Source organism: Cylas formicarius, unplaced genomic scaffold (genome assembly GCF_029955315.1).
Source record: "Cylas formicarius isolate icCylForm1 unplaced genomic scaffold, icCylForm1.1 PGA_scaffold_8__14_contigs__length_24414737, whole genome shotgun sequence".
Classification (NCBI taxonomy): domain Eukaryota; kingdom Metazoa; phylum Arthropoda; class Insecta; order Coleoptera; family Brentidae; genus Cylas; species Cylas formicarius.
Window position 1 is genome coordinate 7,192,062 of NW_026844361.1, and position 19,670 is coordinate 7,211,731.

Here is a 19,670-nt window from a genome sequence, read left to right on the forward strand (position 1 = left end):
AATTGTTGCCGTGCTAAGACTGGCCTAATGATCCTACTAGTACCGGCTATGAGCATCGAAAGGTTTGAATAAAAATATTGCTACATTTGAACTAATATTTCTGGGCGAATGATCCTGGTAGTCGTGCCCAACAGCTATCTGTGAAACGCATCATTGAATTGAATTGAACTAATATTTCCGAAAACGAAGTTAGGGTTAGATTTTCAAAATATTTGTAATTTTTCATCGAATCGTTTACACAATGAGCAAAAGAAAAGCGCCCGGCGATCCGAAAAATTTAAATCAGGATTTTTGCGACTTTCTGATCGGTATTTTTGGAAAAGGTAGCTTCAGTTACTGGAAATTTATCCGTTTTAGAATTGGCTGAGCATGAATTGAACGTCAATCGCAATCATTTTAAAGGGCAAGTGTATAAGAACGCGGCTAGGGTCCTGGCAGCTCATCCGACCCGTATAAAATCTGGAGAAGAAGCCAAGCACCTGAAAGGGATAGGTAAAAAGATCGCCTTAAAAATCGATGAATATTTGCAGACTGGTAAACTGAAAAAACTAGAAAATGTACTTGACCACTTGTTTAATGTACATTTGATAATAATTAAAATTTTTGTAGATACATCATGACGATAAGGGCAATGCCATAAAGCTATTAACTAGAGTGTCTGGAATAGGGCCAGCAAAAGCAGCAAAGCTGGTTGATGAGGGCATCACTTCGTTAGAAGATCTACATAAGCACCCCGAGAAATTGACCCATCACCAATTGATTGGATTAAAGTAAATTGTTTCACCTCCATCTTCTACACTGCTATTTTTCCTTTTCAGATATTTTGAAGATTTTGAGAAGAAGATACCCCGTAATGAGATAGAACAAATCGAAAGCCAGATTAAGAATCAACTGGAAGATATAGATCCCAAGTTTGAGGTCACTATTTGTGGTAGCTACAGGTAATTTGTTTATTTCCTTATTGGGGAAAATACCAATGTAATTTTAGACGCGGCAAGAGTGAAAGTGGCGACATTGACGCATTGATTACCCATATTGATTACAACAGTTCAATAATTGATAAGAAGCATAAAAATCAGGTGTTGAAAACAATTGTTGACAAACTCATGCAATGTCACTTGATAACGGACACTTTATCATTAGGAGAGACCAAATTCATGGTAGGTTTATACCCAAAATGAGTAAAATTTGCATTCCTTTTATTTTAGGGCACTTGTCAGTTAAATCCTAGTCTCCCTACCCGTCGTTTAGACATTAGATTCGTGCCATTTGATCAGTATTACTGCGCGGTCCTCTACTTTACCGGTTCAGATCTTTTTAATCAAAATATGCGGCACCACGCGCTGGAGCAAGGATTCACTCTAAACGAATACACCTTAAGGCCCTTGGGACTCACAGGCCGCAGTGGGGAGCCTGTGGAAATATTATCAGAAAAGTGTATTTTTGATGTAATTGATTATCCTTACAAAAGTCCAGAAGAAAGGGATTAATTTAAATCTTCATTTCTTGTAAAAGTACAAATTAAATTTTAATTAACGACAAGACTGGTGGTTATTTTTTTAAGGTGGTTTAAAAATAAATGACTTAGCTAAAAATGATAAATAAAAACTTCTAAATTTGATACCCATAGTCTTTATTCAAAATCTTCACTGCCATTTTGAGATCCTTAAAACGATAAACAAGTCATTTTCATCCTGAAAAATCCCTGGCTTTAGACAATCAGTAATACTGGCACGACTGTTTCACTCCTGTTTCGACTCCTTCCTATAGTTTGGTTTGAAAATAGATCACAAAATGATTTTTTTGGGATACATAGAGAAAAAGGCTTTAGTGCCACACCAATAAGAATTCTGTTTTACTAAAGACCATATAGCTTACTAAAGATATAGAGGCCCTACCCAATGTTGGCAATGCAGGAACTTGAGAACTATGCGGTATTTTTACGGCAGTATTTTCTCAAAGTATGCCCAGATCTTATTAAATCTTCAGTCACAAATGAGCTAAACTTGTGGGTATGGCTGTTTAAAAAAAAAGACCCAAAGTGCAGGTTAATGGGTGAAATTTAAGCGCATGCTCCGAGAAATATTCCCAATTCTAAGAAAATATATTCACTGCTAGCTATATGCTAAAAACTAATTGTCGACCCGTATTATATTAGTGTATAAAATATTTTATACACCGGAGAAAGACATCAATCAATAGCATAGCATAATAAATTCGATTCCTGCGAAATTATAGTTTTCGGAGCAAATTAAAGCTAAATAAAATTAAGATTCGTTGCTTCTAGAAATTTAAAAGTATACCAAACATAAATTAAGCCATGACTTGTATCAATACGGTTACGAATTTTCGTTCTCTGAAACTCTCTTACTTAGAAGTAATCGAATTATATCGGATATTCGATATACCCCAAATATTATAAATACACATTTTAAAATTTATTCAGACATTTCGGTAACGCAAAATTTAAAAATCGAGCAAAGTATTGTGTATTGGCTAGATTTACCTACGCAAATAGAAAAAGGTCTTTGGGATTCACAGGCCGCAGTGGGAATATTATCAGAAAAGTGTATTTTTGATGTAATTGATTATCCTTACAAAAGTCCAGAAGAAAGGGATTAATTTAATTTTTTATTTATTGTGAAAGTAAAAATTGTAATTGCTTTTTCTATTTGCTTAGTAGTTCAAATAAATCGCGTCCGCATTGTGACGTTGATTTTAATTAACGGCAAGACTGGTGGCTATTTATTTTAGGTAATTTAAAAATAAATGACACTTAGCTAAAAATGATAAATAAAAACTTCTAAATTTGATACCCATAGTCTTTATTCAAAATCTTCACTGCCATTTTGAGATCCTTAAAACGATAAACAAGTCATTTTCATCCTGAAAAATCCCTGGCTTTAGACAATCAGTAAACCTAATACTGGCACGAGTGTTTCGACTCCTTCGTTTAGTTTAGTTTGAAAATAGATCACAAAATTATTTTTTTGGGATACATAGACAAAAATTCTTTGGTGCCAGACCAATAATAAGAATAAAAAAGAAAGAATAGATGATACAATGCATTATAGAGTAGAACACAAATAAGATATGCCCAGTTTGACTATTAAATATAGCTTGAGAAGGGTAAAGAGGGCATATTTCTCCTTCTCCCCTCAGGCCTTCAAGCGTAATACTCCTCGTTTGGTAGCTGCATGTAAAGCTCACTTTTGCGTTTCAATCGATAAACGGCTAGGCTGACTATGCAGGAAATGCACAAAATGGTTGAGACCATTCCACCGAGCATCAGATAATAAATGAAGGGCCAACCGCTTTGGCATTCTGACTCCCATTGGTCTAGAGGGATAGAAATGCTCTTTAACTTCGATTCAAAATCTGGCAACAAGCAATTTAAATTGCAGCCTTTGGCTGCAAATTGTCGAGGTTCGGTGGTGTTTTTGTAAAAAGTTTGGACGAAGTCGGTTCCATTTTGCGTCCTCCACAACTCAAAAATTATGGTGGCCGTGTAGGGTGGTGGGTGTGGTTCGAACGCTTCCATGGTGTTCAGAAGATTGGCGATTGTGGTATCGTGAGCGGAATACATAAGGAACTTGGGGGCGTAATACTGAACATTCCTGGAAAAAATATGTAGAAGGAAACACATTAATCGTTTAATCTGACCACAAAAAGTTTAAGTGTCTATTTTGCGTTATGTCAGCCTTAAATTTAGTAGTAATGACTTATTGGTGTCAGACATCAAAAACAAATCTTTCCCAAACACGGATATATCAACTACATTATATACTGAATTGTTCAAAATCGACAAAAATTACTAATATCTAGAAGCATCCATTGTTTAAGAGAACATGGTGGCAACTAGGCGCCTAAACTTGCTTCAATTGGTCTGTTTTACTAGAAACCATATAGCATACTAAAGATATAGAGGCCCTACCAAATGCAGGAACTTAAGAACTATGTGGTATTTTTACGGCAGTATTTTCTCAAAGTATGCCCAGATCTTATTAAATCTTCAGTCACAAAGGAGCTAAACATGTGGGTATGGCTGTTTTTTAAAAAAAGACCCAAAGTGCAGGTTAGTAGGTGAAATGTAAGCGCTTACTCGGAGGAATATTCCCATCTCTACGAAAATATGTTCACTGCTAGGTATATGCTAAAAACTAATTGTCGACCCGCATTAAAGACAAAGCATGTTGAGGAAATAACCTCTTGATTACAACCATTTAGGATTCGCTTAATGCGCTATAATTATAAAATATTTTATATTTTATACACCGGAGAAAGACTTATCAATCAATAGCATAGCATAATAAATTCGATTCCGGCGAAATTATAGTTTTCGGAACAAATTAAAGCTGAACAAAATTAAGATTCGTTGCTTCTAGAAATTTAAAAGTATACCAAAAATAAATTAAGCCCTGACTTGTATCAATACCGTTACGAGTTTTCGTTCCCTGAAAATCTCTTACATAGAAGTAATCGAATTATATCGGATATACCCCAAACATTATAAATACAAATTTTAAAATTTATTCAGACATTTCCGTAACGCACATTGGCTAGATTTATCTACGCAAATACTAACCAATGACTGGAAATTTTCATGATTTGTAAAACTACAGAATTAGTAATAATCTAAAAACTAAACAAGTTTTTTCTAGACACGGTATTTCTGGAATTGTACGCTCAGATAATCAATTGAACAGATTTATAGGTTAATGTGTGTGTCATTCATAAAGCCTATAAAACTACCCCCTTAGAAAGTAGTTTTTCACCGGCGGAATTTACTATATTGTAAAATTATTAGATCTTTTCCTCCAATGTTGCCAATGTTAAACTATAAAAAAAAATTTTATGCTAAAACAATTGGCATTAGTCACATAAATCTTGCCCAAAAACCAAAATTTGACAAATTATAACTTAAACTAAATGAATCATCCGATGGTTTCCAATCTCAGGTTAACAGTGTCATTCATAAATGAATTCAAATCTTCCTAGACCTAGGGAGGCAAAAACTCAATATTTAAAACATTAAGTTATAAATTTTAATTTGCAAAATGTTTAAATTTTTTGGCTTGAAAGGAGAGATGTTATGTCAGTCCTAACACAGTCTGACGGTTATTCACCAATGTCCTGTTTATATACTTACGTTATACACTATATGGACAAACATTATTAATAACTAGAAGTACCTATTATTTAAAATAACCCAAAAACTACTACTACGATGCTCTGTTTTCTACATACAAGTACTCACTTTTGTGTGCGATTCCTAAAATATCCAATAAGCTCATTGAAAAACGGCCCCGTCTTTAATCGAGCCATTTCTTCAGTCCAAGTAGGGACCACGAAGCTAAGCGAAGCCCACGGCTTTAGTTTATCAGGAAATACTCCCTTTGCCCATTCCGGCAATGTGAAATTGTAATTGCTTTCGATGAACAGCGTGCTGTATAGATACTCGAGAGATTTTAAATCGTGTATAGAATCCCCCGAGTATTTGGTAACGTAAGCGTACAGATCGTGTAGCTGATGAGAGAGGTTTTTAAAGTACTGTGTTTTAAATAACTCTTTTTCCAAGCGGTTGAATTTTGGGCACTCTTTTTTAGCGGCCAGTACTGGGTCCATGCTCTCTGGAATGGTGTGAATCGGGATCGGCTGCCACTGCAGGTCCGGGTTCCATATATCAGTCTTAACAGGGGGGTATAACCCGGCAAGATTCGCCGAGGCAGACATGAGAGTCCTGTCAACATCGGTCGATCGTACATAGATGTCCCTTTCGGAGTACACTTCAGGCAAAAACTGACTATATCGCTGACGCAACCATTGGCCCAGTTTGAAATGATTCATTTTGCCAATCTATGTAAATAAATGACAGGCGTTATTTTATCTTTTCGAAGGACATAGTATACCGAGAGCGTCAACGACATGGCTACACTTTGATATATAAAACCATTGAATAGCAACCTCACCGGAACTGAGATCAACTTTTTTAAATTGAAATAAAATACCCTGTATATTTTCCAATCTTAGTATTCGATGGGTAAGATCAAATAGACCGATAGCTGTAATAGTTTTGGAGATAGCGGACTTCAAAAATTTCACTGCAATTTTTCCTCAGTCAATTTAAATAATAAAAAACATACATTAACTAAAAAATTGATAGATAAGTAATTTTTATAGAAACCCGTTTGATAAGAAAAAACACTTTCGCTTTTACCGGAAGTCACTGAAAATTCGAGTTTATCTTAGTTTTATGCAAAAAACTCCAATGGAAAGCCCCATTTTTATTATTTTGTGTTCAATTTAGAATAAATTATACAATAAAGTGTATGTTATTAGGTGAATGAAAAATGTTCAAAAAAAACATTGACAGTAACAAATATAAAATAAACACATTCCACAGACATATTTTTAATATGTGCTTTGGAGAAATAATTAATAAATTATATTGTAAGTAAATAATAAATTATAAATTATAAAACGCGAACTAGCTAACTGCTACTAGCGTACAATAAGTACAAATGATATAAAACTGTCATAAATTAAATTCCAAAAAAATGTTAACCATATGCATTCAAACACGATATAATACGTTCTTTGAATTGGCGCAAACATATTTCCATTTTTATTGTAGTGATTAAGATATAAGATAAGATTTCTTTAATGTGGCTCCGTGAAAAAAGTCTAATGGTGTCAGGTCTGCCACATTACCTGGCCATTATTGCCTATCCTAGATACCTAGATAATATCCTGGAATTATGGGCGTAAGCGTATATTGTTGAAATTTTCAACAAAAAGCAGAGTTTAATGGCCCATGAAAAAAAAAATTATCCAACAATCACCTAAAACTCCAAGCTAAACGTATATTAAAAACCTGTCTTGGAATAAAGTGAATTATTTTTGTTAAAAATGTCAAGATATTTTGTAGGAGCTTAACTAACTGAAAATTAACAAATAATCAAAGTTAAGGTTAGGGAAGGAAGTGTAACTTGACTTTGCCTTTTGTATTTTGTAATACAATATAGTCATATTGTTTTATTATAACTTTTGAAATTAGGAATGATGTCCTGTTTTTCAGTGTGTCAGTTACAAAAGTTCATTTGACATTTTAAGGATTTAAAACCATATATTTTCGAAAAAAATGTAAGTACTGTTCAACTAAGTTATGTGTAGCCGTACCTTATCTCTAAATTTCAAATTTTTTATGACTTGGCTAGTAAATTCATTCAAACTCGGTATACTAAATTGAACTAACTTACATTTGTTAGCATTCCGTAATCCACAGGCCAAAGCGATCGGTTTCCATAAGGATCAGTTGGATATGGCCTGATGGGAGTTCTATCTCCATGTCTAAAAACCTGAAACTACACTAGAAACTCCGCAATCGAAAATTCTTTCAAACTTACCACAACTACGCCGTTTAGTTCATCGGCCGAGGAATTTTCGAAACATAAAGAAACTAGAGCGCAGATAGCAACAACGTTAAATAAAGAAAATACGGACATGTCCGGATTTTTGATTAGGGTTTCAGGTACTTAAGTTTTTCGGTAAATAAATACGTAATCTGTCACAGCCGGTCACCACAGAGCTCTATAGCTGCCACCACTAATTCATCTTGCTTATTTTCCGCCACATATGGTTTTTAAATGAATCCTAACCTGTTATCAGGAATAAATAACGTACTAATACGGAATATGAAAAGCATTGAATCATAGTTAAACCGTTTATACACCACTCCGAAATCTTTTTCATCTTATTTTCGATTAACTGCACTTTGGGCAATGGTACAAGGAAAAATCGGTACAATCGTTGAATTGCTATTTATATGTAATGTAAAATGTTTAGGTAGGTGTTAAAAATATAATTTTATTATCAGATTCTTGAATGCATGTGATTTTAACAGGTTTACCCGTGTCGTCCTCTAGCGCCAAACAGACTTGTTCTGTATTGATCTATCCCCCAGCAAGTTGTTTCGCTATAAAAACTTGGCCTACCGTCCGTTAGATGTCGGCACTAACATCTACTGTACCATTTGTTGGTGGGGATATTGATAATATCAGTTTGATCAAAGTTAAAAGTTATCCGGTATATAATTAGAGAAGTTTTCCTGAAAATCACCCGCTTGGCAATGGAAATCCAGCTGGCAGACGATAGGACAGTAACAGCAAACGAAATAAAAATAAAACTCAACCTCTCGGGGCTAAAAAATACTTCTGAAATTTTTTAGCTGACGACGACATAAGCAGAACCTTATTTATTTATCACCGTCCCAACCCTGAAGTGCAATGGGATAAAATTTCTCCCCCCTCCTATGACAAGATCCAATTCAATCTGCGTTCCGGTGAGATTAAAAATGAACGGAAGGGCACGCGCCCCCTTTCCGTAAGGGGGGGTGAGTCACGCCGGCTGTTTCCCCCTAACCATAGGTCCTGTTTCCATTTTCGTTGCGAAAAATGTTAGAAAATTTGTTGCTAGTCGAATAAGTCGCGGGGCCTTCCATCCAGGCGTAATAATTAACATAAAAAACAAATGAACGGCTTCGATCGAGGCCAAGGCGATTGAACAGCAACCGAAGAGGTATCGCGACGCCGCAGAGGTCGCTGCCTATCGCATGGCAACAACAAAACAGTTGAATAACATTTGAAACGAAACGAAACCTGGTAAGCAGGGGAGCAGAAAAGAACATCGGTGTGGAAGAGTATCGGTTGTCCGCTAGCGTTTAAACTGTGCGGATTGGTGCGAATCGAGTCGATGCCCCGCCTGCGAGGCCGCCCTCCACAGTCCGTATTGGCAGACGGCAGGCAGATGCTTAGAGATCGCCTCCTGATCCGGATGATTTTTTTTTGGGAACGCGTCGAGATGGTAATTCATTTGGTCGATGAAATGGTGGTGGTGCGAGGCTAATGAGGACCATTGGACTATCGTACGCGCATTGTCGCAATTCTAAGGAAATTATTTGCTGTTGTAATTTTAAACATACGAATATAACATTTACTCCAAGAAATTGGTAAAAGTGAATATTTTCGCGGAGCTGATTCGTTCGGAGGATTTTTTAATATTTTAAAAATAGTGGAATTTTTTTTTTTAATTTTAATTTGTAATATGATTTTTGACAAATCCTATCCATATGTGAATGAAATATGTTTGTGCATAAGAATAAATGAAATATTTCTCATGCAACTACATATATAACGAGATATACAGAATCCGAATTAGCTTAAATATAATAGGACAAACAATTGAAAACCTCAAATGAATGGAAAGAACGTTTTGGCTTGGTTTAACAAAAAAAAAACTCATTTATAAGGGAATATGAAGAGTGTTGTTACTCAATCTAAATAAGGCCAAAATCAAGGAGCAAGATATAGAAAGTTTTACAGGTTAAGTAATAATGATAATTATAATTGGCCTATCCCAGAACATCATAGCATACGTGCAGCATTCAGTAGTTATACGTTAGTAGTGCTGTAGCACGGAAAATGAGTGAAAAGAACGGAATCGTCTTTTCACCAGGTTGCCTCAGCTCAGTCATCAGACGTAATCAATACCAGCAGAAACTCAGTTAACTTACCTTTTATTGGAGTTTAAAAAAAAACATTTTTATATACATAAACAAACAAAGGTGGTTCACATAGGATTAGACTCATTAAGGTGTATTAATCCATTAGTGTAAATTGTAAACACTACATTTCTGAAATGTGTTTTCTAATTCATGGGTTATACGCGAGTGTATTAAAATAATTCATAATAATAAGCTAAAAACTGATATGTAAAAAATGATATAAATGTAAAACTATAGATTAAACCCGGTTAGACTTAGGGTGCATACGGGCATGAGTCATTTATGCTCCTACAATATTATCGAATCTTTACAACGAATTGTTATTGTTAAAATTATGCATTTAAGAGGTTTCAAACAATAAACAAGTAAATGAACAAAGTAGCTTCAGCCGCAACTTATATATTTTTCATATTGTTTGGAAATGGTTTATCCATAAATAAATGAAGAAATTGATTTTTACTGACTTTTATTTATTATTATTATCATTCATTCATAAACCAAACGATACTTCAAACAGGAATACAGGGTGATTCAGCGTAAATTGAACAGGGGCTTACTTTTAATCTTCCGTGTATTGTTACGAAAATTCAAAATAGCCAATCGACATAATAATTAAAAAATGCAATAAAAAAATATCCGTCACGAAAATAAATACATAAACCACGAGGTTAATTTTTTAAATAAAACACCCTGTATGTTATCGAATTTTTGCATTATCCAGAAAATTGTCGAAAAGTTTCAAGTAAGGTATCCTATAACTATCTTCTTACGAAATGAAGACATTTGAAAGTTGGTCATTTGGAGATGGTTGGTTGGTCATTTGGTGAGCGTCTTATTAAAAGTTTAGATGAACTAATAAATTCGATTTATTCTATTGATCTATCTGTATTTAAAAAATATGATTATAAGTTCAGCGTTGGCACATCTATATTAGGCCAGCAAAAACATTGAAATTTCAAATGCAATCACCCTGTATATTACCACATGTTTGGAATAAATATTAAATTAAAAATAAATTAACTATACTCATAAGAAGCATTCTCGAGTACTTTGCAAAATTTTGGCTTATTCTAATATTTTATTTTAAAAATAACACACAAACGCACACTATGAATTCACAGCAAATAAAAGCGTCCCAATGAGGTCATCGCGAATACACCTTCTCGGAATTTCAAGACTTGTCAGCGCCTGGCTTTAGGCAAGACGCGATTTAAAAACTAAGTTTGGCACTCAGTATATTAAAATAACCTTCTAGTTAGTTTATTTTGCACACTAATATGATATTTTAATATTCATTGTATTTAATTTTTCTGTGAGAGTGTAAAATGGAATAAGATAACGCGCGTTCAACCAAAATTAACGTTATAGAGAGCTGAATTCATAGATAATTTTGATACATGCTTTGGTCCCATATGAACGTATAAATTTAGTGTTAGCAAGAAGACTCATTTTTTTATCCACTCCTAATTTTAATGATACAGCTGATGCAGAGATGTTTATAAACCATGATCTTACCATGATTAGTGAACTTTGGCGTGCCCATGGTTTACAGTTAAAGCCATTAAAATCTCATTTAATGAAATTGAGAAATATAAATAAAGTTAAGCTCCCAAAGCAAAATATTAAAATGATGTTAGATAACACTAAACTTTCCGTTATCATATACTTATAAGATTTGGAGACCATTTAAAAAATGCGTTTCAAAAGGCACACATGTCACTAATAATTTTATATAGTTAGAGGCATATTTCAAATTTTAAAATAACGAAAAAATTATGTTCTCTCACATTTTAACTACTATTATGTGATTTATGTTCTTTTTTATCGATGGTGGGTCTAGATGCCGTATTTAGAGGTCGCAGAATGTTTCTGTACGTTTTATTATGGTCTCCGAAAATATAACCATGAATCTTCTCCAAATTGTCAACTTCATTGCTGTAGACCTCTGCTCAACTCTACTCGTCACGAAAATTTTACATAATCTAAATTCATCGATTTTGGTATAAGGACGACTTATTCCTAGAAATACCATCCGTCCTGCAAACATTCGACGCAATTCGTTTCTGCAATCCTATGTCACAGGAATGCACTAACTTTAATTTAAATGCATTTAAAGAAATGTGCAAAGATCATCTGCTAGTTGCTGCCTGAGTGAGGTTTGTTTTTTATCTCTTCCGATTTTACAGGTATCTTCCATTTTTTTAGTAAAGGCTATTTATTTTTATTATTATTAAATGGTTTTTATCATGTTGATACTTCTTACTTAACCTAATTCCCACCTAACCCGAAAAAGAAAATGCCTAGACTGCACTGCTACATGCAACATACACCAAAAATTATCCTATAACGCTCATTTGGTTATTTATCTACAAATTTTCTATCTAAGCTGCAACTGATATTCGTATAAAGCTCAGCAAAGCCCATGATAGTGTACCTACGAAACGGATGTGGACGGTTTTGACTGTAAATGATATTAGCGATCAATACATCAATGCAGATCTGCATGGCTATAGCTTCAGGGTATCGGATTCAAATGAAATCAATGAGGGCTGAGGCAGGGTGTAAATTGGAGAGGGGGTTATCTTTACTTTGCTATACGCTGAAAACTCGGTTGTCTTGGATCATACGAAAGCACAGTGTGATCGAAGAAGAACGGCAAGATCCAAAAATAAATTGACAAACAACAAAGAAAACGGAAGAATATAACTATCCAGGTGTGAGCCATAAGGACCACATCATAAAAAAAATTGCAAGGGGACGATCAATAACGGGAAAATTCAGTGAGGTTTATATTGTAAGAACATAACAAATCCCACAAAACTGAAAATGTTCAGCTCTTTGGTACAAAGGACATCAACTTATGGCTAAGAAATTTGAATATCCGAACCAAAAATCTTATGGGAAAATTAAATTTTCAGAGCACTGGAGAGGAGGTGCTATGGAGTTACGCTGTTGGACCAGGTTAGTACGGAGACCATAAGGGCCGTTTATAAGTTGAAAAAAAGTAGCGGACAGGATAGAAGAAAAACAATTATCGTGGTAGTCACATGCAAGGATGGAAGGTTACAAAAAAAATGCTTTAATGATGCAAAGCTAGGAACGGAGGAGACTTGCGAGAAAATGAAAATTGGAGTATCTGGTGTTTAGGATGCGATAAACGGCGACACACTTTTAAATGTCATTCTGCCTTACTTATAATTTCAATTGAGAAAAAATTAAGCAGGAAAAAAATTATTATATTAAATCAGACAGGGGAAAGATAAAAATTAAATAAAATGAAGAGATAAGAATTAAATACGAGAGTTTGTTTTTTAAACAGGGTTTAAAACGTCTTGGTTTTAAACACAAGTATACTATTTAGATTAAGGATCTCTAAAGGAAGTTGATTAAGAATAGAGACGATCTTATCTGAAAAACAATTCTGTATAGTGTTTTGGAGGGTAAGTAGACTAATGCAACATGCAATTAGATATGGTTAGCCATTTGCTTGATGTCGACGTATGGCTTATTGGATTATATTTGTGTATTAATAGCATCAGGCATGAGTTTTGCAATTTTTGAAGCTTATTTGCTCAACCAAAAGTTTCACTGAGCGATCTTTTAATCTCCTTTTTGGGGTATCAGCGATGGCGATAAATACTATTTAGGTTCGCATAATTCTTATAGAGAACATATATTCCGATGATCTATAAACCTAAGACCCCGATTAATATCAGACATAAATTTTTAATGAAATCCTTTACGAGGTGATGCAGGTGATACTTCTGAAATTTCATTCGCTGGTCAATGGGTCTAAACCCAGTCACACCTGATTTACTATAATACAATATAAAAAGATAGGTAGCAGAACAACTAAAAACGTACTAAGAATACAAAGGAACATCAGTGCTTATCCCCAAAAACTATGATAAGTTATTATTGTAAGAGAGGGCTTGAAATCTATTATCTAAAGTCGTCGACCCGCGTTATTCGACATTCCCAAAAAATGTAAAATGGGACTCAAGAATTGATGGCTTTAGATAAATCCAGTTTGACAAAATTCACAAGAGATGCGCCAACACATTATTTAGAAACTGCGTCATCAATATTATGGACATCGCTCAAATTTTCGGGTAACTACAGTCGGTACGTATAGTATTTTTTCAGTTTTCTTTTAGTTTCTTCTTTCACTTACATTTAATGAGAAATATACTGCAAGTAAATATCGGCAATGTCATTAAGAGTAATAAAAATTAAAATAAAAATCATTTAAGAAACTTTATTTGAAATATAAAAAATAAGGCAGTTTGAGAAGCACTATGTCAAACAAGTCCATACACTTCAATAAATCACTATTCAGAACTGAAGGTAGAATATTTTATCAAGTCAGCTTGTATCAAATTTCGCTTAAACAAATGAGTTTATTTTTGACGCCACTTTTAAGTCAGTGGTTTTGAAGCAAAAGCAAACTGAGCGCTAAAATTTGCTAAATTCCAATTGCGCTTCGAAAAATCATAGCAGATTTATGGAAAGAGAAAAAATCCTTTAGAGATATTGGTAAAATAATTAGGAAATCACATTCAACTGTACTGGATTTGTATTGATTTATTACATAATCAATACAAATCCACCGGATCTATAAAATGCGGCCATACTCAGGACGTCCCAGGAAGTTAACTGCACGAGAAGATTCTTCTGTTGTGAAAAAAATTAGAATTAATTCAAAAACGAGCACTCCAAAACTTGCATAGGAAATCAAGGAAGAGTTCTCAAAAAATGTTAGCCGTCAAACGATTAGAAACCATTAATTTCGGGAAAAAATCGAAAAAAACGTTTGGAATTTGCCAGTGAAAACATTAACATAACCAATCAGTTTTGGGAAAACGTTATCTTTAGTGAAAAAATTAATCTTTTTGGGTCAGGTGGTCGGGATAAAGTTTGGAGGAAAAAAATACTGCTCTGAAAATCGAAAATGTCTGTCCTACGGTGAAGCATGGTGGAGCCAATGTTTTATTGTGGGGTTCATGTCAGCTAATGGGACTGACAATTTTGTTTTTATTGACTGGCTATTTGAACATACTAAAGAATAATTTAAACCAGAGTGTTGAAAAACTTAACCTTGAGGATAACGATCCTTGTACGATGTTAATACCATAGAGCACCTGTGGGAAGAATTAAGGCGACAAGTGAAAAAACATCAAATTACGAGTAAAGACCTCGAAAATAGGATAAGAGAAGAGTGAGAAAACATATCGCCAGAAGTTACAAGAAAGCTTGTTTTAACTCTTCCAAAAAGACTTAACGCGATTATTAAAGCAAATGGCAATTGAATAAAATATTAAACTTTAAGAAACTTTTCAATTTATCATAATAATGGTGTACTTAGACTTATTTAAAATAGTTTTTTCCTTTCCAAAACTGCCTTATTTTTTATAGTTGAAATAAAGTGTTTCAAATTTTTATTACTCTTAATGACATTGCCAATATTTACTTGAAATATGTTTCTCATTAAATGTAAGTGAAAGAAGAAACTAAAAGAAAACTGAAAAAGATACTATGTATACGGAGACTTTTTTGACCGACTGTATATTATTTATTGAGCTACAAAGACGCGTGGGAGACTTATTAGCTTTTGCAATCTGCCTCGTTGTAAATTTAGTTTGGCAGGGTCGCTGGGGTTGTAATATTTATATTTTCCTTTAGCTAATCCGTTATATTCCTTTAAAAACACATTTTCATTGGCTAATTTAATTCCAAAAACCTGGCCATTCGCCCGGCCGGAATACTGATAAACGTGATCAAATTATTCTCGAATTGTCGCGTGTCTATGTGTCTATGTGTGTGTGTGTGTGCCTGCATTGCGTAGAATCCGAATCGGCACGATCTCGTCCGAGCGACGATCCACAAAACGCGAGACCGGCTCACGCGATACCTGAGCAAACGCAGAACTCACATCGGCTCGAAGTTCCTAGATTCGGGCTGCGTAAAACGGGCCGCGCGTCCCGTGCCCCCCCTACCCCTCGCGGGGTCCGGGAACCTGTTTACGGAATTGCGGCATCGTCGCTTCGCTGACGCAGTTACGACCAACTGGAAAACGAGTACGCGCGCGTTCTAAATATTTCGGACCGAGGCCCGACGACGAAAAACGTAGATAACGTTGTAGGAAATGTTCTAGAAGCTCCGCTTGGGCTACCTTTTTACGCTTCCGAACGTTTTTGCTACCGGAGAATGTTCTATGAGGAGAGGGGCTCTCAAAGCATATAAAACTATCATTCGAACCGACTAGATTCGATTATAATACGAGCCTTTTCAACTTATAGAACCCACTACGAGTATTTTATTTCCTAACATTGCTAAAACTTCATTCAGTCCTTCCTTTTCCAAGCACAGACAATCTGTATTTGGTTGTTTCTTTTCCTTGCTTCGTTACGTCTAGTGGGATTATTCCGCCATATCTCCCAGGTTAATTTTTAATCGAAGTTATTTATTCTTACATTGAAAATTTGTCAGCGTTCGAATAACTATCAATTTAAACGAAAGGAAGAAGATATTTGACGAAGACCCCACAGAAGCGAAATCACGCGTCTTGGCACCTTGTTCTCAATAAAAGTATTGTTCAAATTGTCTAAATTGCATTTTAATATTAGACTTAATTTATACAACCTACCAACTTATCATGTGTTATTTGAAAACATTGCTAAAACTTTTAGTCTCATTTTTGAGCCACAGACAACCTGTATTTTGTAATATTTACAAAAGTTGCTTGCTAGTTCAATTCAATAACAACCCCGGCAGAAGGAATCCAGAAGTTTTGTAAATAATATTACATTAGCTTGTAGACATTTTTTATAAAAAACATGTATTTTGTTTGTCGCGTGGGATCATTCTGCAGGTCAACTGCTAATCAAAGTTATTTCTTTTTACGTTTGAAATTTTTTATTGACTATTGACAATATGGCAATTTAAACGCAAAGAAGATATTGACTAATCCCCGAGCTATTAAAATATATCTATTAAAAAATATATAAAAATAATAACATTGTTCTGGATACACTAACAGAATAGTATATTTGGTAAAGTTTGGTAAAGCGCATTTGAGTGACGAGTTTATTTGGAACGAGCGGAGCGAGTGCTTAATAAACGAGTGACTTAAAAAATTTACCAAACGCGTTGCATACTACAATTTTTCGATGACCGTTAGTTTTTGGGTACATTTTTGCAAAGCAACACGAAAACATTCGCTGACATGACAGAATTGACAAACGTCAAAATTCAAGCCGTGCAGTAAACTCTCCGAAAACATCCGATTGCTCCCAAACCGTCCGAAGTTAGTGTTAGTGTACGTTAAATTGGTGTATAATTAGGTATTTTACAAAAGGGAGTAGAAAAATAGATTTATCTTTAACTTTTACTATAATACTAAAATAACTGGCCATTTAACAGCGTAAGGCATCATAAACAAATCAAGAAAATAATTGCATACATTATGTATAAACAGTTTTTTCACTCCAACTTTGATTCGTTTTCTTTTCCTCCTCGGTCTTTAAGAATACTTTCTCATTTTCGCTATACTTCTCTTCTATAATTGTTTCATTAGGGAAATTTTGTGCTCTGATTTTCTTTTTAGTTTCCTATACACAGAAAAAATATCGTACCTGATATTAATGTCCTGTATTCATTAACTGCAAAATTATTACGGCAATGTCTTTTTCATACTATTAACGCAAGCAAGTGATTATGACAGTGCCTAAAAAATATTAGTTAATATTTTTTTCAATTGTCACAATGTCTGCCCTATCACTACCATAATGCAAGAATTTAATTATTTTTTAGTTAAAAGACATTAATTCATTACATTAATATGTACATTAAATCAATAAACTAGATGACATAAGTTAATCATTGTTCAATGAGAAAACTAATGCCAAGGCTTATAGATCAATACTTCTAAAGCCGTAATTCAATAATTAAAACTATTACAATACTATAATTATGTCGAAGAAAACAATGTATACATTCTTCTACATAATTGTTTTTTGGTATAATGTTTCCATCTATTTTCAACAATCAGCATTCAATATTTTAGAAGTATTTGTATATCGTTTTTCATTTCAAATTATCTTACTCGTGGCCGGTATGTGGGTGGAGTGCAAATGTATTAAAATTTTGGTTGAATTATGTCCACGAGTAACACTGGAGGTGTGAATTATTACTGCCATCTATTTCTCCCGTAGATATGCAGGGTTTTGCTGGCAAATGTTTCATTCGCGTTTGTATTGTATTAATATAATTATGTTTTATGTGCACGACTGCCATTCTAGGACATGGACTATCGCACAACGGATACCAAACTAGTTTTTTTAAATTTATCGTTGCCTACTTCCCAAATCAACTTCACAACGATATACGCCGCGTAAAGTTAAATTAATTCTATGAATAAATCATACTGCAACTTTTTTCAAATTTCCTTATAAAGGTTACACCTGTTTTATGACAAACCGAGCGGAGTCAACCAGCATGACTATTCACGAACTTTCCATTTACTTGCGGTTTTCAATTGTTCGTAGGTACTACGAAATTTTAGCTTGGATAAACACAATTTGTGTGCATTTCCAATCATTTATCGATGGAGTTTTGTAGATTAATCTATCTCGCCCCAAGTGTTGTCTCTCTCCCATGTGATGCTTATAGTTTTTTTGTTACTTCTGATGTAATAGCTTAAATCTTTTATTAATGTCGTAAACATATTGTTAACCATTGTCGAATAAAACTTTATCTACACTAAATCACAAAGACGAGCGATAAAGTAAATCCCGGAGAATTGACCTACCCTTCTTTAAAATTTTAAGTAAACAGAAAATATTCAATAATAAATTAGTAATAAATCGTATTTCAACAAAAACTTGTTCTTCTGGCCTATATGTTGCTGATTTTTTGTTTTTCTTTGCTCTTTTTAATATTGTCTTGCCTCTCAAATCAGGGAAAGATGTCCCGTCAAATATCGCGAAAGTTCCTTGCAATTTTGGTTCTTTTGGAAACTGAACATAATCTCAAAGAACACTTGATTAACTTCTGTCGATTTGGCCTGGTTTTGCTGAAAAGTCTGATTATTAAGTGGTCTGTAAAGTTACAGGTTACATTTGTAATTTAATATTTAATTTAATGTTTAAAAACCAATGAAGTTGCACCAACCAAGTACTCTATACAATAAAGGGCTACGAGGACTACTGACTAATCAAAACTAAGTACAAATAAAGAAAAACATGTGTTTCAAACTAAAAATCATATTTTCCTTTTTATGGCACGCTTGAAAAAAGAATTTCCATTTAAAAAACACAACCTCGATACTTGATACTTTTAGGACTGCCTGCGTAGTACTTTAATTTTAAAAAGTGACCAGAGTAGTAGGTAGGTAGGTATACCTAAGTATTGGTTTCATTTAATTTATTTTGTTATTATTTTTAGGTATATACAGGATGAATATGGTGTGGTATGGTTTTAGTGGCACGGATGAATACCAATACCAATTTTCAAATAAACTATTTGATATAATGGGTTGTCAGCTCGAAATTATAATGATAATGTTCATTTCCATTGACTTTTACAGAAGTATCGGATAACGTCAACAAGTAAAAAAAAAATACATTAGAACACTAAAATACAAACTTCAAAAACAGATACGTACAAACATACATCAACAAAATAAAAAAAAAACACACACAAAGTATCACACTGAGAGATCGATATTATTAAAGTATTCATCGATAGAATAAAAGACATTCTTATTCAAAATGAGCTTTAATTTTTGTATCTGTTTGACGGACAAAGGCAACTTATTATATAGTTTTATTGGTAAAATCTGCTGTTAGCTACTTTGCCTAACTTATGAGTTGGCACCTGCAAATTAAGGTTGGCTCTAAAATTGTAATCTCCATCAATTCTGGTCATGCAATAATTAAATAGATTACACTTTATGTAAATTATGCTATTGAATGAAATCAATGTTCACTATTGATTCCATTTCCCCCCCATATCAGGTACCGAATCAAATTTTGTTTCTAAATGGCTTACGAGAAAATAATATTAATTACAACGAGCAGAATTTTGATGATTTAAACAGCATCTATAT

General features: G+C 34.0%; 2 protein-coding genes across 2 annotated transcripts; one reads left to right on the top strand and one right to left on the bottom strand.

The window, feature by feature from the left end:
* Positions 1-146: 146 nt before the first annotated feature.
* On the top strand, positions 147-1,621 carry LOC132706399 (DNA polymerase beta-like). The gene is made up of 6 exons (XM_060677729.1): positions 147-308; positions 358-557; positions 610-770; positions 819-941; positions 989-1,160; positions 1,209-1,621. Exons 1-6 carry the CDS (start codon positions 242-244, stop codon positions 1,488-1,490), a joined length of 1,005 nt encoding a protein of 334 aa, XP_060533712.1. The 5' UTR covers positions 147-241; the 3' UTR covers positions 1,491-1,621.
* Positions 1,622-2,808: 1,187 nt separating this feature from the next.
* LOC132706400 (prostatic acid phosphatase) lies at positions 2,809-7,805 on the bottom strand. The gene is made up of 4 exons (XM_060677730.1): positions 7,407-7,805; positions 7,260-7,358; positions 5,258-5,856; positions 2,809-3,617 (listed from the first exon to the last, which is right to left on the bottom strand). The coding sequence occupies exons 1-4, from the start codon at positions 7,503-7,505 to the stop codon at positions 3,167-3,169; spliced, it is 1,248 nt and encodes a 415-aa protein (XP_060533713.1). The 5' UTR covers positions 7,506-7,805; the 3' UTR covers positions 2,809-3,166.
* Positions 7,806-19,670: the final 11,865 nt, after the last annotated feature.